This window comes from Rosa rugosa, chromosome 3 (genome assembly GCF_958449725.1).
Source record: "Rosa rugosa chromosome 3, drRosRugo1.1, whole genome shotgun sequence".
Taxonomy (NCBI): domain Eukaryota; kingdom Viridiplantae; phylum Streptophyta; class Magnoliopsida; order Rosales; family Rosaceae; genus Rosa; species Rosa rugosa.
The window spans coordinates 33,636,966-33,659,598 of record NC_084822.1 but is presented as its reverse complement, the minus strand read 5'-3'; the positions used below and the strand labels follow the sequence as shown (position 1 = coordinate 33,659,598).

Genomic DNA, 22,633 nt, shown 5'->3' with positions numbered 1-22,633 from the left:
TTTTCCGTAGCAACAAGGTCTCAATTGCGACGGCAACCGTTGCCGAAGTAAAAAAGCGAAGCAATTGCAATTTTTTTTAGTAGTGAACCCAAAATTAACATTTTTTCCCGATAAGGGGAACTCGAAGAAATCCGGGCCAATATCCGTGGCCCAAGCGATATATTTTCGACAAGTTGCCGTTATATATTATTTAGAGGCTAAATAAAGCCTACTTGAAGACCAAGTAATCTTGAAGCAAATCGTGATCTTATTGATTTACTTGTGATTATCAAGATATTTGATAATTAAATATGATGATTTGCTTGATTACCAAGTATTGTGCAAGAGGGAAGATGGCAGCTGCATATCTGGCTGAGATTACGCGGACGCAAACAAGTTGGGTAAGGAAACAATTATGCTTGCTCGCGAGTATCAAGGAGGGTATATATATATATAATCTTATTATATATGTATATATATATGGTTGCCCATGCATGTTAGGTCCAACGGTGGACCAATTGAGGAAGAAGCCAAGATTCCCATGCAATTAAAGGGGGACGTGCAAGAATGGACTCCTATTGATTAAGGAATGTATATATCATGCATGGTGGGACAATTAAGGAAGGCCATCAGCCTTCGCTACCAATATATATATATATATATATATATATATATATATATATATATATATATATATATATATGCATGCCGCGACCTACGGAGTCCCCGCGAAGAGATATAATTGCATGCCGCTAGCTACAGAGTCCTCGCGAACATATATATGAACATATATTTGCAATTAAGATAAATGCATATCCTACCGCATCTAAGAGGAAGATTACGTCCAGGACTCCAAGAGGCAATTAACATTGCCTATATTCTAGCGGCGATAGAGGATAAGTTTTAACTATCAAACTATTAAGAGTTTTGATTTGATTCATTCATATTTGGAAGGTGAATCTACAGCAGCAGCCTATATATAGAGGCTAAAGACGATACAGAAAGGACACCTCTCTCAAATCAATTAATCTCTACGATTATCAAAGCCTCCCTGGAGCAAACCTTCAACCTAGTTGAAACCCGGCGACCGTACTTCTAGTCCTAGTCTCCCCAGGAGCCGACTATTAGTGCTACTGCCACCGATACTACCAGCGAAGCGAGGATAACGCCCTCGCAACCCAGCGAAGTCAAAGTCACTCTTTAGCAAACCCTGTGCTTTCTCAGAACTTCCCAGTGATTGCTCTGCTTAACCTACAGCGTTGAGTATCGATTCGGTGACGCGAAGAGATCACAACCAAAGCCCTTACCAGTAAGGCAAGAAGTCCTTTTTCGGAAGGCAGAGAAAAGAGCCTTGTGACGAGGTTGGTGCTCTCCTCGTCCACAGCGCTTGATTCAAGAAGTCAGGTCAAGGGATTCCCAACGACTGCACCCCACGGTGCTGTCACGCCTGCGCACACGCTCAAAAGAGATAGTTTGCAAGCCAACTGGTTTTTCTGTCAAATAGTTCCAAAATGAGATAAAAAGTAAATTGTATACATGATCTCGACTTTAATATAGCTTAACCATCTGAAGCACTTCATACTCCGGTTTTAGATTTTCATCAACCATGTTTTTCTTTTAACTATATGAATTTAAATAGTCAATAAGTAAATCGATCATAGTAGGCTGAGTCCTCAACTAATACTATTGGTTGTAGATCTGGGGACTTCAACTGTTTGTTTTGATTTTTTTTTTTTTTTTTTTTTTTTGAACAAGGGCCAGTGCGGCTGCCCTCAAGCCTTCATAAATGAAACCGGAGAATACAAGGGGGGGACATTAAGCCTAAACCCCAGATTACAATCTGCAACAAGAGTACATCCAGAAAAAAATTCATGAGACGACTCCACTAAATACATGTACTCCAATCCACACCAGCTAGCAAAGAACGCGCTCCAGACGGTTCAATTTGCTTCCAAGCGGTGACATAACGGAAAGATTACTCGATCTGCAACTTTAATGCAGCAAAGCGTAATTTCCGTTCTACCAGCTTTCCCATCATGTTGCCACTGGAATCTACATCCAGTGGCATGAGGTCTCACCCTGCCACTAGGAGGCAACGACCATTTGACAAAGCAAGGAACTCGCCGCCTACCTAGAGCAGACAAGGCACTTAGAGTGCACCCACAGACACAAAGCCCGACTATCCCTATACAACAAATGTAGGGACTTATTGCTCGCAAATTGCGCAAAACAAACCACAAACTACAAACAACATAACAAACAACAAAGCAAACAAAAATAAAAAAACAACAACAGCAAAGTCCAAATGGTGAAGCCCAGCCCAACCACCGTCTCGCCCAAAGACCCAACGCAGAAGCCCACCCAACAAGCAGCCAAAGCCCACCGCCGGAACCAGACCGCCTCCAAGGAGCACAAAGCCGCCGCACAGCAATCCTGCACCGCCGCATCACCACGACACCGCTCAGCCCACCCAACCACGCCCGAAACCTGATCCAGCAACGAGAAGAGTCCACTGTTTGTTTTGATTGTTAATATATGTAAAACTTTCAAAAGCGATAGATACTAAGTAAATAGGTGAATTTCTGACTATAGAAATTTGTATTGATACTGTAATTTGAAAATTTATTTATGCAAGTTCACCTTTCTCTCAAAAAACGAAGATCAATTGAATTGTCAACAACACACAATCAAGCAGTACCTTAGTATTCTGTATGTCAAAGGTGAACAATTTTCCACATAAAAACTATTATCTCTGTACTTATGATTAATTTTTTTCCTTAAAGTGATTAAATATTTTAAGCTTTCTGTGTTAAGTATGTGTTTCAAACATTTACTAACCTTTTTCTGTTTTATTTTTTATTTATTTATTTTTCTTTTTTCACAATGTGCAATATTCCAGTCAAGTTTCAGCGGATATTCAATGGATCCGGTAATATACTATATTCTTTTTTTCTCTCCTCTTTTTCTTTTTTTTTCTTTTTTTGTTGAAAAACTTTTTCTTTTCTTTACATAAATGTACATATGTATATACAGATTATTTCTATGAGAAAAAAAAGACCTAGTGCTCTGCTAGGGTTATCGTTGGCCTCCTCCATCGACAAAATTCTCAAACCTTCTAGACCTCTTTGGTCATGGCCATTGCTAGCCTTGTGGCTACCTCTCTATTTCTTCTTGCTGTTTTCGATCTGGCACTAGGTATTCCGCCTTGGATGGGGATGTCTGGAGGTGCTGGTTGGGCTATGGCTGATCTGAAGCCGAGCTCCAAGGGAGTGGAGCTATATTAGTTTAAGGCGGATCGGTGAGTCTGGATCGTGGATCGTGGTCGACCGGTTGGCATCGGTTTGGATCTTGGAGCGCGGCCGCCTTGGTGTGGGTTCCCTGGGGTTGCTGTTTGGGATGGTAGGTTTGATGTTTGGGTGGCTGATCTGAGGCCGTGCTCTGATGGTGTGGTTCTGGTAGGGTTTGTCTTAGATCGGCGCGACTGGGTTGTGGATCGGGGTCGTCTGACTTCCGACGGTGGTAGGGAGCCTGGAGTGATGGGCGACAGCGAAGTTGGCTGCACTGGTGGCTATGGTATTCAGGTTTCCCGATTTGAGTGGTGGCGTCGTGATAACGATGGGGAGCATGGAGGCAAGACCAGCGATGGTTTGTGGTGGACTGGTGGTGCGGCTCGTGATGTCGGCGTTGCTATAGGGGATGCGGGCCTTGGTTTCGATTCGACGTCTGGTGGTGATGACTGGGGCGAGGTGGCTATTGATGACGGAGTCGGAAATGGCTGCATGGACGGGCAAGATGGATGTGGAGGTGGTGGTTGGTGCGGCGGCAACGCCGTTGTCTCCATTGCTCCACTCAAACTGTGGATGGCCTGGGCCCCTTGGGCCTTGGAATGCTTTGTGGGCTTTTTTCTTGGGCTCACCGGATTAGGGAGTGGGAATCCACCTTTGTTGTGGGTTAGAATGGAATGGGTCTATATGACCCATAGTATTGTTTAATTTTTGTTTGGGTCGCAAAAACCAGTGCCTTAGTTGTTTCCCTTTTATGTTTGCTTCGAGGTTTCTTGGTTTTTGTTAAAATAATAGTGCGTGGATTTCCTAAAAGGTGGGTGTACTCGGGATTTTTTGGGATTTTATTCTTCTAGAATAGGGTTTCTTGAGGTTCTAAGGAACGATTGCTTTCTGTCGACCGCATAGGGGTGTTTCGTTTTTGTACTGCTTGCTGAATCTAATGAAAGGACTGACCTATTTTCTCTCAAAAAGATTATTTCTATGAGAAAACTAATGCCAGTTTTTATTGTGAAAACGCTATTCAGGCTATGATTTACTATTTAATTTAATTTATAGTGAGTGGCTTTTCTGGCATCAATATTTATCACTTTAGTTCATTTATATAATGCATAACTTATGGTTCTACATCATGCACTTATGAAATGATTAAGAAGTACCGATACGGGTACGAGTATCCGGATACGATACGATCAGATACGTGAATACGGTAAATCTTAAATATAATAGGATACAGGTACGAGAAGGATACGTCAATTAAATATATATATATATATATATATATATATATATATATATATATATACTTGGTATTGAAAGATACATGGAGATTGCTTGTGTGTACACGTTGTTGGCTTCTGAATTGTGAATTGAGTATAAATTAGAACTGATTGAAGACCAGAAGCTGCAGAATAAACGTACCCAAAGCGAATCGAAGAAGAGAAGAGCAGCTGAGCAGAAGAGAAGAGACGAAGAGCAGGAGAAATCTGAAGAGAAGAGACGAAGAGCAGGAGAAATCGGCTAGAAATGGAAGATCCAAGCTCCAAGCTTCAAGCGAATCAAAGAAGAGAAGTCTTGAGCAGAGAAGGTTGCGACTTGCGAAGAAGAACAGAAGAAAAGAGATGAAGAGCAGAGAATTCTGAGATTCGGTCTCTGATCTCGATCTGGGTTTGTGTGTTTTTTATTTTTTTTCAAGGTAAAAAGTCAGCATTACCCCCACGTATCCCATTTATTTACATATTTATGTATCGGTATAGGATACGAACGTATCCAAACCGTATTCAAATTCAGATATGCGTATCCGAGCGTATCATACCTGAATCCCGGATCGGTACTGGATACGAAGCCAATGTGCATCATAAAATGAATCTACTACCATTGCCATTAGTTTTAAATTCCTAACTCAACAATGATACTTTTTTTTTTCCTGTTAAGAATGTATACACTAACTCAACAGATGCATTTAATGTTGCGTTTCTTACGCCCTCCTTTAATGTTGTGTTTCTTACGCCCTCCTTTTTTACTGATTGCTATTCTGTTTAGAAGATTTGCTGCAGTATTGCTTCTCTTCAGCATATTCTGTGGCCTTACTTTATGACAGTCTTGGAATCTCTTTGGATGATGAAAGGTATACTCATTTTACTCCAGAATTGTATACCCTCGATTACTCAATTAGAGACAAGACTGATTTAATGCAGTTTGTTACTCAATTGATTTTGTTGTTGATTTTGCTAAGATTGTTTTTCATTTCATGTATTCTTTTTATTTAAGTTACATGCAATCTTATTTCTCATTTGATATTCGAGGCGTTATCAAATACCAATATCATAGTGATGATGTGCTTAATACATGCAGTATTTCTGTAGAGAAGCAATTGACTTGGTTTGAAGGACGCGTTCTTGATTCTCCAAAGGTAAAGAAATAATCTTAGTTTGGGTGTTTGTAAACAGAATTTATAATCAACATGTCCTCTTCACATAATCTATCGGTCAGTCCTCTTTTTAATGTATTCTTTCTTTTGATAAACAGTTAAATGTAGGAATAGTGATAATTGCACCCCTATTATGGGAACGTCGAACTTTAACAACAAGGTATTGTTTACCTTTTACATGTGATCTATCAGTTACTCTCTGCATAAGAGGTTCTACTCATTGCTCTTAATTCTCTATTCTTCCAGACACTTTTGAACTTTACTTGCATTGATCACTGGATTGTTGTCAACTTCAGCTTGAGTTTTGTAATAGTCGTGTATTAAGAATGGAAAAAAATTCTCAATACCCTCATATCTGATTTAAGATTTAGGGCTGACACAAAAAGTTAAATTACTTCTTCAACCTTTTGGATTAGAAGTATGCAAACATGCCTAGCTTCATTGCTCCATATCGTGCTGTACCTTACTACTTGAAGAATGTTACTACTTCATTGTTTTCGTGCTTGAACAGGATGTAGTACTAGGAAAGATGCAAACTATGTTATTATCTTATTGGTTCATATTTCGAAAAATCTTTTGCTTACATACATTATTGCTAATATAGGTTAAATATTCTTGCTGAGCTGCTGTGTTTTGGGCATTGAGAGTTCTATAAAGATTGCTGAAATGCAAAAATAGTGGAGGAGGTAAAACCACCTTCTTATTGGCACTTGCCTGAAAACTGGATAAATCCCTTACGGTGAGTATTTGAAAACATACATGTACAAAAGCTCAACAGCAATAACATGAAGGTTGACAAATGTCATAAAATATGAAGACTTTTGTTTGCCTCAGGCTGCAGGGGAGATTTCATACAATGGTTACAAGCTAGATCAGTTTGTTCCTCAAAAAATTATACTCCAGCGTACATAAGCCAACACGACCTTCACTTACCTGAGATGACTGTAAGAGAAACAATTGAGTTTTCAGCCCGCTGTCAACGTATTGGAAGCAGAGCTGGTACATTCCTCATCTGCTTTGAATTTTTTTTTTTCAGGTTAGTTCTTCATTTCCATCATCGACATGTGAAGTCAGATTTGCTCATGCAGATATAATGCTAGAGGTTAGCAGGAGAGAAGGAAGCAGGAATTGTTCTTGATCCAGATATTGACACCTACATGAAGGTAACCATAAAATTGAACGGTATTGCCTTTGATAAATTTATAATGCTGTTAGACATATAGAGATTAACATATACAATGCTGGCAGGCAATCTCAGTTGAAGGACAAAAGAAAAACCTCCAAACTGACTATGTTTTGAAGGTAAATTTTTCCACTAGATATAGATTTTCATATAGATATTTAAGCTCTGATTGAATTAGAACAATTAGCTGTCATGATTTCTCTCTGCTTTTCCTTTATCCCAATTGTACGTATCATTCTGTTTTTGTCTGTATCAGTTGATCTTCTGTGGTTTTTCACTATTAATCCTAAGCTGTTACAATATGAAGTGAATGCCAGATGCGGCATGTCTCAACACCAGATGAACCAACTGATGGAATTTAATGTATTTTTGTTGTCCAACCATTTTTGTAACCAGTATCAAAAGCAACTTTGGTTAGAATGTTGAATTTTTGAAAATCGTAAATAGCCAAGCTTAGTCTGTTTGGAACTTCGATTTTTGAAACATGTAAATATATGAATCTGGTTAGAACACCAGATTTTGAAATATGTAAATATACATCGTTCAATGAAAAATGTACGCATATACCCGTAGCATCCTGCGAGATGTCTAGCTAGACTCCAAGTTAACCTGTATGGCAGTTTATCAGTTCAGTTTATCTTCACCCTCACAGATAGAGTGAATATGAAGCTGTTGAGGTTAAGTTTCGGGCTTTGGAAGGTGAAAAGCTTGCGATGGAAGAAGAGATTAGGGCGTTGAAGAGAGGAAGTGATGAAATTAGGAATCCTCAGTCAATTTCTGATTTCCAGCATAAGCTGAAACGCCAGCTAATCCCCAACTCTCAGCTGCAACACAGCTCAAGCTTCACTATCATTATTGCTGACGCAGTGACGCAGCAGGACAGGGTCTTCTTTTAGAGAAACTGCAATCGATAAACCAGCAAGCAACATCAACATCAAATGAATGTTGTATTCGATTTATAGCTTCATTATACTATCAATACTACCTTGCGATTATGTTCAATTTGTAATTATTGATTCTACTAAAGAATTCGTGTAATTCAAAAGTTCTACCAACCAATTCATAACCTAAACAACTTCCACAAGTTCATGTCAACGATTCCCACAACAAAGTAAAAGAATCAAGTCATACTCCCGCTGTAACGCGCGGGTAACTGTTGCTAGTGTATATAAGGTGGGAGATTCCCAATATTAAGGGTATGTTGAAAATATGGTGAGACAAAAAGAGAAATAAAATTAAGTATTTGGAAGGTTGTGTGCAAAAATTGGGAGAGGATGTCTATATTGTAAAAGTAAAATGACAATTGGAATTGGTCTACTCATTTCATTTCATAGCCCCTTTATATAGGGAGAGAATTACAACGGAAATATCAATTACAATGATGACATTAACTACTGATTGGTCCTTGATCCATGTTGATTGATGGTGATTGCTAATTACTTGATTCCATCTCCGTCAATCACTTTGACGAAGGCACATAATGTGTTTTTCCTTTAACACTCCCCCTTGTGCCAAGTCAAAGATGAAATGGTGCATGAGTTGTTGCCTCACTAAAAACCTTGCCAAGTAACAATAAAAACCCTGTGGGACAAAAAATACACATTGGTCGAAGGAAAAGAGCACAACGCACCTTTTACATTTGAGGATGACATGTGTGTGTTAGACTCCCCCTAACGTCTACACCTTCCCCTGATCCTTACATTAATCAAGGGAGCTTGGAAAGTCTTCACATTCCTATGCTTTTCACATGTTTCTCAAATATGGCCTTAGGCAATGATTTGGTGAACAAATCTGCCACATTCTCCTTAGACCTTACTTGATTCACTTGAATCTTGAGGAGGGCCTGTTGTTGCTGATTGTAGAAAATTTTTGGTGATATGTGTTTTGTATTATCACCCTTGATATGCCCTAGCTTCATCTGTTCGATGCAAGCTGCATTATCTTTATTAATGCAAGTAGGCTCTTCAGTGGTAGAACTTAAACCACTAGTCCCTCGAGTATGTGTGATGATAGCTCTTAACCGTACACACTCACGAACCGCCTCATGTAGAGTAATGATCTCTAAGTGGTTCGAGGAGGTAGCCACAAGGGTTTGCTTGGTTGATCTCCAAGATATCGTCGTGTTCCCACTGGTAAATACATAACCAGTTTGGGAACGACCTTTATGTGGGTCAGAGAGATACCCAGTATCAGCAAAACCAACCAAAACGTCATTTGGCGTTTCGGTGTAGTGAGTGGCGCTTTCGCCATCAACATTTCCTTGAGGGATTACAGTTCCATCTGCGGTCCCTCTTGTCTCTCTATAGTGAAAGAACAGTCCTAAGTCAATGGTTCCTTTTAGGTATTGAAAATGTTCTTGATACCATTCCAGTGAAGCTGTGTTGGCGCTGAGCTAAATCTAGCTAACAAGTTCACTGAGAATGCAATGTATGGTCGAGTACATTAGGCTAGGTACAATAATGCGCCTATTGCACTTAGATAGGGAATTTCAGCTCCCAACACCTCTTCGTCATCTTCCTTTGGACAAAATGGATCTTTCCTTGCATCCAAGCTTCGACCGATCATGGGAGTGCTAGCAGGATGCACTTTGTCCATGTTATATCGCCTGACTTTTGGACATACGCAGACTGGTGGATTAGTATTCCACAAACTCGGTGTTCTAGTTCAAGGCCTAGATAGAATCGAGTTTTCCCAAGATCCTTCATCTCAAATTCGGATTTCAAGTAGCTCGCGGTTTCTCTTATTTCATCAAGAGTACCTATTATGTTCATATCATCGACATATACAGCTACAATTGCAAATCTGGAACTTGTTCTCTTTATGAATACGCAGGGGCATACTTCATCGTTCTTATATCCCTTCCCAATCAAGTAGTCACTTAGACGGGTATACCACATCCGCTCGAATTGCTTCATACCGTAAAGTGAGCGTTTCAACTTGATTGCAAATGCACTCCGTGGTTTAGAGTCACTTGACTTGGGTAATGTAAGGCCATCAGGCACTTTCATATATATCTCAGAATCTAGATCCCCATAGAGATATGTAGTAACCACATCCATGAGCTGCATTTCCAGTCCTTCTGAAATTAGCTAACTAAGTAGCGGAATGTTATAACGTCCATTACGGGAGAGTATGTCTCCTCGTAGTCAATTCCAGGGCGTTGTGAGAAACCTTGCGCCACAAGGCGAGCCTTGTACCTCAGGACTTCATTCTTCTCATTACGCTTTCTGACAAAGACCCATTTATGTCCTACAGGCTTTACACTTGGTGGGGTTAGCACTACCGGACCAAATACCTGTCTCTTTGTCAGATAATCTAATTCTGCCTGGATTGTTTCTTTCCATTTAGGCCAATCTGCTCTTTGTTGACATTTTGTAACAGAGCGTGGTTCGATATCATCGTGCTCTATGATTCCTTAAGCAACAGTATATATCATCAATGTGTATGGAAGATCTTTCTATCAACTCATACGCACTCTCATAATCCTTTTAGATTTCTTTGTTCTCTGGAATCATTTTAAACATCAGAGCGTCCTCCAGTATTGATTCATGGACATAACTATAATCAGAGACAATCTCATAAGAGGGATTCTATACATTGATGATTGGTTTGTGCCTTACTCACCCTCTTCTTCCTTGGGTGAGTGTCAATCGAACTAAGTGGCCTCCCCCTCTTCCTTTAGGGAGCCACGGCCTCAACCACACCTCCACTAAGTGTGGTTGCAGTGCCTCTATCTACAGCACCGTGCCCCTTGTTGGGGACTTCTAACCTTGCAGGCACATTTGCAGCTGGTATATGTGATCTCGTCACTTTTGCAATATCAGTGAACGCATCAGGCATCGAATCTGCTACGTTCTGAAGATCGATTATTCTTTTCACTTCACTTTCACATTGTGAAGTGCGGAGATCAAAATGAGACAGAGTGGGGACAAACCACGACAATTCCTGTCGTTCCCTTGGAAAATCCTTTTTCCTATCTCCCCCTAACGACGGGAAGACTGTCTCATCAAAGTGACAATCCGCAAATCTAGCGGTAAAGAGATCGCATGTCAAGGGTTTCCAAATAGCGGATAATTGTTGGGGATTCGTATCCAACATAAATACTTAATCGTCTCTGAGAACCCATTTTGGTGCGCTGTGGGGGCGCAATAGGCACATATACTGCTCAACCAAATATGCGTAAGTGTGAAATGTCAAGCTCATATCCAGTTACCAATTGGTACGCAGAAAATGGTTGGCTAGCTGTGGGTCTGAAACGAATAAGTAAAGCTGCGTGCAATATTGCATAACCCCATGCAGATATAGGCAGGTTGGTGCGCATAACCAATGCCCTAGCCATCATTTGTAGCCTTTTGATGGTGGCTTCTGCGAGACCATTTTGTGTATGCACATGGGGTACAGGATGCTCTACATCGATCCTAATAGACATGCAATAATCATCAAATGCTTTTGATGTAAACTCTAGCGTTATCAAGCCTTATAGACTAGATACGGTGATCAAGGTGGTGAGCCCTTAAACGTATAATCTGTGCTAGGAGTTTTGCAGCATTTCTTGTGGACAATAAAGCGACATGTGACCAGTGTGTCGAAGCATCCACCAGAACCATAAAGTACTTGAATGGTCCGCATTCTGGATGGATAGGTCCACAGATATCTCTTTGTATCCTTTGTAAGAATGGAATGTTTTGTTTTGTATCTTTAGCATAGGAAGGTCTCGATCCTGTTTTTGCTAAAGAGCAGGCTTTACAAAACGAGTGATTTGCCTTTGAAATAGTCAATGAGGCATAATGGGAGGGAGGTAGTGCTTCTGGTACTTCAGAAGGCAATGACTGCATTTGAGCAGTACTAGGACCGACACCTTGCAGTGTGACGGATTTTTGTCCCATTTTATTTTTCACTCGAAAAAAGGGATGTCCATATGAGTTCTTTAAAATACGGATCATCATGTCACGACCGGGGTGCCCTAGGCGGTCATGCCAAAGCCTGTATGAGTCAGTGTCCCACATTTCATTGTTGGTGACAGCATAAGATTCAATGATCCGAATCGTAGTGAGGTATAGTCCACTAGATCGACTCATAAGTTTCTCTAAAATGCGTTTCCTTCCACATTTATTAGAGGTAATATAAATGTATTCAAGTCCATTCTCACAGTATGTTTTTACATGATAACCGTTGGCACGAATATCTTTGAAACTTTAACAAGGTTCGATTAGCTCTTGGTGCATATAGAGCATCTGTGACTTTAAATATATCTCATATTCTTTAGAGTATTTCTATTTTAGTAGAATGATAATCTTTTCATTCTAATAATTTTTTTCCCTAGATGTATTGCTTTACATATTTATAGTGCAATTTCGAACCATGTAAATATGTGTAGTAAATAAATTTGAATAAATTCAGTGCTTCAGAATAAAATTCAAAATTTATTAATAAGCCAACGATAATCAAATCAAGGTCTTTGTTCAGAAATCTAATTCATCAAACCATTCTTTAAGACCAAATAATAGTCTAATTAAAAATGAGGCATTATGCCTTCACATCTGTCTTTGGAAAATAAATAGATAAAGCAGATCGGTCAAAATCTAGTCCATTCATTGACTGAGCAAGTTCCTTGTTGCCATTGAAGTCTGCAATTGTGAGGTTGACATCTGGGTCATGGCCTCCTTCTTCCATATAGTGAGCCTCTTGTTCTTTAGACTCCCTATACCTCTTGTAAGTGGCTGCAACTATGTTGCTTGCTTGGCAGTTCTTGTACTAATGTCCAATGACTCCACACCTATAGCATGGTTTATTGCTTACTCTTTCCTGTTTGACTGAAGGGTTCTTAGGTGCCCTTTGCACCTTGTTTCCATGACCACTATGGCCAGCACCACCATCTCTGCTCCATACATTGGGAGGGCCTCCACGGCCCATATCACGACCCCCCATGTCCCTTGCCACATGGTGCGTTGTTGCCACGTGGGTAGGGATCAGTACGTCTAAACCCCTTTACATTGGAGTTATTTCCACCTTTCATTTTTCTATAATTAGCCTCAAGAATTTTCTTTGTCCCCGTGGGCCTGGCATTGTTGTTCAAGAGAACCTCATTATGTCTCTTAGCCACTTGCAGTAGGTTGATTAGCTTATTGAAGATAGTGATTCTTTTGTTGTTATACTCCAACGTATACTGGTTCGCTAGTATAAGTGCTGAAGCAGGAAAAATGGAAAGAGTCATTTGGATCATATCATTTTCTATGAGTTTCCTTCCACAGAAATGGGGACGTGCCTTGAGGCTCAACATGTCTTTGTTGATGTCATTTACCCTTTTGTAGTCAAGTACGCGAATTTCATTCCATTGAACGGTCAGTTCTGGGAGTAAAGTTTCATGAATATTCCCAAAACGTCCCTTAAGGGCATTCCACAATTCTTTGGGTGTCTTTAGCTGTAGGTATTCCCAGCGTAGGCTAGTATCAATATGCCGCCTCAGAGATATTAAGGCATTTGCTTTCACCTTATTAGATAGTTCATCATCTTTGGGGTCGATAATGGTGGCAGTGTAGTCTTTTGCCACAAAGGCAGTTTCTACATCGGAAACCCAACGGTGGTACTCAAGTCCGTCTGAGTCCAAAATGTCAAATTCAGGTCGAGTTGGATCAGCCATCTACATAAACAAGAGGGAAGATATTAATTACGCAGTCACAAAGACATCTACGTAAATTATTTTCCAAAAATGTGAATTAGATTTCAAGACCAAGATTCGTAATGGTCACATTTTTTCGATGCTATGTGAAAATACTTTATCATGGTAATGTTGTGTGTATAATGCGCATGAATTTTCATTATCATGACAAAACGGAATTTATATGTTGCATTCTAAAATTAAGCATAACACATGTAATAATAAATAAAACATAGCATATATAAAAATAAAGTACATGGCATGCTCAAAATTTCATAAATAATATATAACATAATAAAATATAAATCATGCTTAAAGATAGTAAACATAAATAAAATTCACATGCTGTAGATTCCAGGAATATATATAACATATAAAATAAGCAGTAATATATTTCGACGAATACTAAAACGTATATAAAATAACAAGGCATGCTTTAAAAATAAAAATAAATCAATATTATCTAACTAAACATGCTCAAAAGTTCTAATTATAAACAATTAAATATATCATAGTATGAAAATAAATAAAAGAGAACATACTTGGTTTCGAGAAAATAAAACAATCCTAGGTCATGCGCGTATTGATGCAGGAGTGCGTAGCGATGTTTTTAAGCTTGAGAAAAACTGGGCCGCTTCCTCTCTCTTTTGAGCCTTGTTTTTATCTCTTTTTTTTTTCTCTCTTTTTTTTCTGGGCCGCAAGGCCTATTTTTTTTTTTTTTCGGTCTGGGCCGGGTCTGCTCTTTGGGCTGGCCCCTTTACTTTGGGTCAAGTTTCTTTTTTCTTTCTGTTTTTGTTTTTTTTTTCTCTCTGGGCCTTCTGTTCTTTGGGCCTTTTTTTTTTTTTTTTGTGGGCCGGGTCCCTTCTCTTTTTCTTTTCTTTCTTTTTTTTCTCGTCTTCTTCGCGTCTGCTACTGGTTTGCAGATGGGTGCAGATGGCTGGCAGCGGGAGCGGAGGTCTGCAGTGCGCGGCCTGGTGGGCTGGAATTAAGTGGCTGCGGGGTTGGGTTAGGCTGGGCCTGCGAGGGGCGGCGCAGGCGGGTGGTGGCCTGCTGTGCTAGCAAGGGAGGGCAGTGGTGTGCGCGCGCGGAGGCTGGGCTATGTGCAAGGAGCCGCTCGGAGGCTGGCAACGTGCTGGGCGGGGCTAGGCTGTGTGCGAGGAGCCGCTCTGTTGTAGGCGCTGGGCTAGAGTCTGCGCAGGCGGGTTGGCAGGGAGGAGGGTGAGCTGATGCGCGGCCGGGGAGAGAAGAAGATTTTTTTTTTTTTGTTGGTGGCGGCAGAAGAAAAGTTTTTTTTTTTCTAGGGTTTGGATTTTTTCTTTCGAAACTAATTTTTTTCTTTTAGCTATTTGCTCTGAGCGTGCTGATAACGTGTAAAAGTAAAATGACAATTGGAATTGGTCTACTCATTTCATTTCATAGGCCCTTTATATAGGGAGAGAATTACAACAGAAATATCAATTACAATGATGACATTAACTACTGATTGGTCCTTGATTCATGTTGATTGATGGTGATTGCTAATTACTTGATTCCATCTCCGTCAATCACTTTGACGAAGGCACATAATGTGTAAAACTTTAACATATATGTTAATATTGGAGATAGGAATAGAATTACTCTAACATTTATTGTTGATCGTACAAACTTAAAATGCTTAGTTGATTTTGACTTACAAGGTACGCAAGCCACTAGACATATTGATAATCCAAAATACAAACTAACTTGAATCTCATAAAAAGAATAACAAATAAAAGTCTAAAAAATTGACTTGAAAAGTAAACCTTCGGGACCAGCTATTTCAATCTCTAGTTTATGGAAAATGCTGGTGACCGGCAAAGGAATTCCTCAACAGTTTCTTAGAAGAAGAGTAACAAAACTGATACGCGGAATGTGGAAAATTGAGGAGAGAGGATCTATCTATGTAAATTGCAGGTAGGTTTTCCGAAGAATCTCTCTCCGCGTGGCATGCGCGTCTTTTAGGCTATATATATGAGTCCCAGTTAATCAATCCGAGTCTACCAGGACTTGCACTAAATTTTCTAGCTAGTTCTTTCTTCCAAAGAATCCTCGAGAGTTAGGGTTTACGTGGGTGGAGAACATTTGAAACTTCACCAACAAGACCTTGCTAGGGTCTTTGTGGATAATATAGATGGCATCTGTCCAAGGAAATCTAGATAGGGACGACTTGATGGTATCCTATCCGGCCGATTACCCAAAAGTGATGACGACTTGAAAGGGTTGGACGCCAACTTCACCGCCGGTGCCAATGAAGTCATGAGGATGAGTAGCGGTCTTGATCGTTTCAAGCAAGGTATATCGTATCTGAGGAATTCCGACCAGAAGACTGTGGAGACAATCATGTCCTGCAAAACACAGATACTTGCTGCAGAGGGCGATGTGGCGACTGAGATTGAGAATTTTTTAGATAAATTCCTCATCAAGCAGTACCTCGAAAATAGTAACCAGACGCTTGCACTCTGCGAGGTGGAATTGCCAGACTTCATCAAAAAAGCTGATAAGGTCGCTTCATGCATTAAAGATGTGGTGCGTGAAAGGAGGATGTTGAACAAGCTCAATACAGCTAAGATTAAGTATCACGAGTCCGCCAAAGAGATTGTTAAAAAGGTTGTATCTCTGCAGGACCAACATCTAACCTTGCTTGACAAACTGAAAGCAGAATTCAGGAAGCTTAACAAGAGGCTGAAGCGTATTCGTACTGTTAGGAAGGTCGTACATGTGATATTCATAGGAATTCTTTCTGCTGTGTTTGCTTGCAGCGTCATGGCAGCAGCTATGACTATTCCCGGTGTTGCAGCGACCATGAGCTCTCATCCAGGTGTTGCAGCATTTATTGCTGCTTGTGCTGTTGCTCAAACTTCTTCCTCGGCAATAAAAGTGGGACAACATTGGCTTCTCACAATGATTCGAGAATCTGAATCAACTTTGGAGGCACGTCGGAATTTGATTGCGTGCATGGAATCCGGAACAAAGGATGCCATTAAAGTGTTGGACGACATTATGCGTCATGTTGATAAGGTTATTGCAAGCGGGAATGATCCACGTTTGTCCAGTTTAAGCTCTGCAAATGAGCGACCAGTGGAATTGGACGCAAAGCTGAAGAAGTTTCAGAAAGAAATTGAGGAATTGGACAAGACAAGGAAGGCATGCATCCCTGTTATAAACAAAGCAAGGAAACAGGTTGACGTTGAATATGAGGAGTTGAAGATGTTATTGGCCCGTCGCAAAAGCAAGCTCTTGTCAAAAAAATAATCGATTATCTGATGATTGTTTTGTTTTAGATTGTTTCATGTTTATCGTTCACTACTGTTTTTTTTTTTTTTTTTTTTTATACATCTGTAGTTCTATTGTTTGTATTGCTTGAGGGTGCGTGTGCTTTTTTTTTTTCTAAATACATCTCTTATTTAGTTTTCTTCTTTTGATCGATGCGTATTCGACTCCTTTGAGAATTGTTCCAAATCATAGCAAAAATTTTGTTAAACGTACGAAACGAGCTAGTGACCAGAGAAGGAGCTAGTCAAATTTTATTAATTGGTATAACAAGCACATAGTGCTAATCTATATATAGGTATGTCATTAGCATGAGAGTGGCCTGTGATTGTGATGTATTTAATTATGTTTACGTTGGACCGTGGAATTATGTATAGATATGTATAGTAGTAAATTAGTGAGGGCAATGATATAGGGCCTCAATGAGGCCTAAGATTTGTGGCCTCAAATCCTAGGTGTCATGCCATGTAAGCAAATATAAATTTTATTTTTAATTCCACATAATATATCTTGCCACATCATACTATTGCAACACCAACTCTACCCTTTTATACTTCCTTTTAGATGTTAGGGGGTGAATTAATTACAATAATGAATTTAATTAGGTGACGAAAAAAAAAGATAAGCTATTAATTATGTATTAATTTAAGAGACTTTTTTTTTTTGAAACGGTATTAATTTAAGAGATATGTCTACAAATTTTTTGACCAATATTTTTCTTAATTTAATTAAATTCTTTCCTATAATTTTTCTTTCCAAATAGTATTAATATATTGATTAGGTGTCAAGAAATAGGCATTAACTTTTCTTTCCAAACATTGATTAATTTCATCCAAAAAACTAGCATTAATAAATTGATTTTGGAAAATACATATGTCTAAATTAAGAGGTAAGAAAAAATTTCATGTTAGTAACAGTGTCACGCCCCGAATTTTGAATAACACATTCAAAATCCGAAACATGAATTAAACAACTTAAACAAATAAACGTTTTGAATTCTTTTCTCAGAAACAACTCCACCACTTACACAAAATTTCCAAATCGGTAAACTTCGAGTTAATTATTACAATTCCCTCTTACAAAGTAAAATTGTAAAACTCTAAACGAGCATAACGAACCTCACAACATAAAATCAGAGTATCACAAGCAGCTACTCTACACAGCTCGATCACCTTCCTGATTCTCCTGTCCTGTAGGATTACCCGCTACACCGTTTGAATAGTGTACCGGGAATTGCAACAACACAAAACCCGGTAAGCTTTTTGCAAAGCTCGTATGAGTAAACAAGAAAGAACTGTTGATTTATTAAATTACAATTCAAGTAAAATTCAACAGTATTACGTCTGCAAAGAGACATCAAACCACTCATGGAAAACCACAAGGAATACATTTTCACAATCCTCAAATCACAATACACCACACTGGTCCTGCAAACACCCAACCCACATAACACCACTCTGGTCCATCCCAATAACACGTTAGAGCTCTAACTGCCTCGTTACCTCTGACACCTTGGCCTAGGGTCAAGCAACGGCAAAAATACTTCGGTTAACACTATAACCGTCGCGCTTTGGACATCCCCATCCTCAGCACCATATACTTCGGTTAATAATAAACCGTCGCACTTTGGACATCCCCGTCCTCGGTACACAACTTCGGTTAATAATAAACCGTCGCACTTTGGACATCCCCGTCCTCAGTACACAACTTCGGTTAATAATAAACCGTCGCACTTTGGACATCCCCGTCCTCAGTACACAAACACTCCGGTTATCCATAACCGTCAAACTTCGGACACCTCGTCCTCAGAATCCTACATTCTCCAACTCTATACATACTCCAATGTAAATCATGAATATTAACAAGAACTCATCAATCATGATCATCACATATAAATATGATAAGTCAAATTTCAAACCATAATAAATAAATCATCACAATTCCACACTCTTCAATGTCACACCATCACATATAATCACGTAAATATATATATATATACGTAATCACCCACTCAGGAATGACCACTAATACCAACTATAGTTCACACAAGAAAATCATGAAATTCATTTTGTATAATTAAATCATTTTACTTACCTATGGACCGTAGTTGATCAAGTCCATATGATTTAAAACAAATATTTATTCCATAAATATTTTCACACAATTACTACAGAAAATAAAGTAATTAAAGGTACTCGGTTCGTAATATGAACCACGTGAGGTTTACTCACCTCTAAATTCCCGCTGCGTCTTCTTAACAGCTCAAAATACAATTTCACGAATCGTCCGCCAAATCAAACCGTCGATCACCTAATCAAACATGACCTTAACTTAGCCAATAACTCAAAAACATAATCAAACGACAATCCAACGGTCGGATTGAAATTACATGATGATCCAACGGTCGGATCCTCACGGATCGCCTTCCTAATCACTGTTTTGCATTTATACGAAGATCCAACGGTTGGATCTTCGCCCATGACCACACAAAGCCACTGGGACAGTCATAAGATCATCATATCAAAACTACAAGTCCATCTGACGGTCCTAACTTCACAGATCACAAATCTAACGATCGAAATCGATCTAAACTTAAAAATTCATAACTTAATCATACGATATCCAAAAATTGCGTATAATATATCGAAATGATCGTATTGAAATATAGAATCTGAAAATGTACAGAAACCATATTTTTGATCCCCGGAGGTGGCCGGAAAGGGCCGCCGGAGTTAGTGGCAGAGCCGCCGCCGACCACCACCAATGGTGTCGGGGCCGGGCTGCTCTTCTTCCTCTCATCATGCTTGACAACTTTCATAACTAGCACGAAGTCTGAAAATGACCGGAAGGGGTCGAAAATTACCTTGAACAGTATGAAGGTGGCCGGAATTTTCCAGAAACCGGCGAGAAACTGCAGAAAACGGCGAGCTCCAATTCGACGTAAAAACGTCAATTTAAGGCTTCGATTTCTTCTGAAGAGTTGTTAAGAAACTCAAGAAGAACTCACTGGTTCAAGAATCACAGAAAAATATGGTCTGTAGCTCGAGATATACCGATCGAAAGCTTCGGTGGTCGGAAAAATTCCAGAATTTTGCAGAATCCGGCAAGGCTCGATTTCGACGTCAAAGCTTCAATTTCAGGCCTCGATGCCTTCTAGAGAGTTGTTAATAACATCAAGGGGAACCCACTGGAAAAAGAATCAATGAAAACGATGCACTACAGCTCGAGATATCTTGATCGATAGCTCCGGTCTCGTTCTTGGTTGGGTTTGACTTGCAGCCACTGCTACGGGCCACGCCGCCGTGTGAGGCTGCTTCTGGGAGTTTTCAGGACGTTGAGGCGAGCTTGTGGATGGATTTTGGTGAGGATTGGTGACCGGTAGCTTGAGATATCAAGCTTGTTTCCAAAACGAGCTCAAACCGGGCGGAGCTTCCCGCCGCCGCTGGTGGCCGTGTCACGGTGCAAGGCTGCCTCTGGCAGCTGCGCAAGGCTGAGACGAAGCAAAAGGAAGTGGTTCGACGCCGTTTGGTGGCCGGTGGAGGTAGAGAGAGACCGAAGAGCCTTTGCTCTGTTTTCGGTTTCGGTCGAGCGAGAGAGAGAAAGAAGAAGAAAAAAAAAGAGAAAAAGAAAAAGAAGGAAGGAGACCCGGAGGAAAGGAAAAGGAAAAGGAAAAGGAAGAAAAAGAAATTTCTAAAAGAGAATCCGAGGAAAAGAGATTATAAAAAGAATCTCATATTTCCAAAATTCGTAACATAATCGTACGAACTCCAAAAATTTCGTTCGACATATGCACGCGATCATATCGACGAGCTCTACAACTTTTATGAAGGAAGTTTTTCCCAAATTCCGTACGTAGAAAAGTCGATTTTTCTTGAATCGCACAATTCGAGCTTTTGTTAACACGAATATTTCGAAACTTCGATAATTCAAAAAGTTGAATTATTTCGGGTAATATTCGTGCAAAAGCACTTTAATCAATTCGCACAATTTCACGAGACGAAATGGAAAATTGCGGGTATTACAAACAGCCATTAATTATCATCTACAATCTAAATATATGGGGGAAAAAAATAAAAAAAAAAAACTCAAATATAATTTAAACCCTAGCTACATAAAGAGAAAAAATGAACAAAAGAATATATATATATATATATATATATATATATATATATATATATATATATATATATATATATATATATATATATATCGTATGAATATGTATTTTTCACACTATATATATTTTCAAAATTTACAAGAATCCAACAAAGGTTGAATTCATATGCATGTGTTAAGCAAATCTATTGTGATCGAATGTATGTGCAAATCCATTGACTGAATTACATGAAATTTTTCTATTCTTGATTGGAGAAAAAATTGTTATTGAAATCTAAGCATGAGTGTAATGAAAAGAAAAAATGCAAAAAAAAAAAAAACTAAAATATTTTTTAGAAAGCCAAAATAACATAGTCATCAGATTTTGGAAGGATAAAATTGTATTTTTCTCAAGAGTTACATAGCATGATTTGAAAAATAGTTGATGTGTGTAGGTGACATGACATGACACCTAAGATTGAGGCCACAAATCATTTAGTGACGAGAGAAGGAGTCAAATTTTATTAATTGGTATAACAAGCACATAGTGCTAATCTATATATAGGTATGTCATTAGCATGAGAGTGGCCTGTGATTGTGATGTATTTAATTATGTTTACGTTGGACCGTGGAATTATGTATAGATATGTATAGTAGTAAACTAGTAATAATAAACTATACATTTGACGTGCATATGATGAAAAATTTCCTGTTCATGCATGCAAATTAAAATGAATGATGTCCAAAAGAAAATTGCAATGATGGAGCAATTTCCATGTACACACTTTTGACGCGTCAAGTGGCAAAAATTAATTAATAAATAAGTAAACAAAAAAAAATTGTTGTTGTAAACAGTCGTCCTCTTCTTGTTAGCAGAAAATGTCTATTAAAAATAATTATATATACACAATAATTCTCATTTGTTAAACACAGCAACCCCGTCAATTCTTTTCGCCCGCCTTTTCTTTTCTTATCTTTCCGTTGTTACATTTTTGTCCCCTATCTTCTTCATCTTCCTCCCCATTACATTCCGTGTCTCTGCGCTATCCATCTCGCTCTGGCCACTCTTCCTTTATCTATGTTGTTTTGTAAATACATATACACAGTGGCGGATCTAGGATTCGAAAATGGGGTGGGCTACATATTCAAGTGTTTTTTTTTTGGCGAAGCAAATTTTTTTTTTCGGTACAACTACGTACAAATGTAAGAATTATCCTGTTGTATTGACGTCGACGGATGCCGGGAGGCGAGAATATTTAAAAGAGAACAAGCAGTGACTGATAGGCTACAGAAACGAGAGTGAGAAACCTGAGAGAAGCAGAAAACGAGGGCTCAATTTCTAATGAGTAATGGAATGGACGAAGAGGAGACTGGAGATTGGTCCCTAATTATTTTCGGGTGGGCTTCAACATCAAGACGACAACATTTTGATGATACTATATATAGAAATTTTTTTTTCTTCAAAACTTTCGGGCGGGCTTGAGCCCTCCCCATCAACTATGTGGATCCGCCAGTGCATATACACATATCCAATTTAAGTTCTTATTGTTTGAACCCAAAACGTGCTTCGGTCCTAGTCTCCTCGGGAGCCGACTGTAGTACCGCGACCACAACGGTTACGGAACCAGCCAAGCAAGGGTAACGCACTCGCAAACCAGCCAAGCTAAAGTCACGCTTTAGCAAGTTCTCCCCACTTCCCAGTGATTTTCGCTCTGCTC

General features: G+C 39.3%; 1 protein-coding gene and 2 long non-coding RNA genes across 4 annotated transcripts; 2 read left to right on the top strand and 1 right to left on the bottom strand.

Annotated features, from left to right (window-relative positions):
* Nucleotides 1-5,255: 5,255 nt before the first annotated feature.
* On the top strand, nt 5,256-7,512 carry LOC133735593 (uncharacterized). Of its 2 annotated transcripts, XR_009859145.1 has the most exons (8): nt 5,256-5,388; nt 5,616-5,673; nt 5,790-5,851; nt 6,315-6,430; nt 6,526-6,690; nt 6,780-6,854; nt 6,940-6,993; nt 7,131-7,512. It is a non-coding gene; the product is annotated as an uncharacterized LOC133735593 (long non-coding RNA). The 2 variants fall into 2 exon arrangements; XR_009859144.1 differs by lacking the exon at nt 5,256-5,388 and having other exon boundaries at nt 5,422-5,673.
* Nucleotides 7,513-15,806: 8,294 nt separating this feature from the next.
* Nucleotides 15,807-16,802, top strand: LOC133737607 (UPF0496 protein At4g34320-like). Its single transcript, XM_062165133.1, has one exon. The coding sequence runs from the start codon at nt 15,807-15,809 to the stop codon at nt 16,800-16,802; it is 996 nt and encodes a 331-aa protein (XP_062021117.1).
* A 1,014-nt stretch (nt 16,803-17,816) lies between these two features.
* LOC133740755 (uncharacterized) lies at nt 17,817-20,702 on the bottom strand. Its single transcript, XR_009861390.1, has 3 exons — nt 19,684-20,702; nt 19,052-19,130; nt 17,817-18,025 (listed from the first exon to the last, which is right to left on the bottom strand). It is a non-coding gene; the product is annotated as an uncharacterized LOC133740755 (long non-coding RNA).
* Nucleotides 20,703-22,633: the final 1,931 nt, after the last annotated feature.

Bases quoted from the DNA above. Each gene is read 5' to 3' on its own strand.
- LOC133737607 (XM_062165133.1), top strand. From the start codon at position 15,807: ATGAGGATGAGTAGCGGTCTTGATCGTTTCAAGCAAGGTATATCGTAT.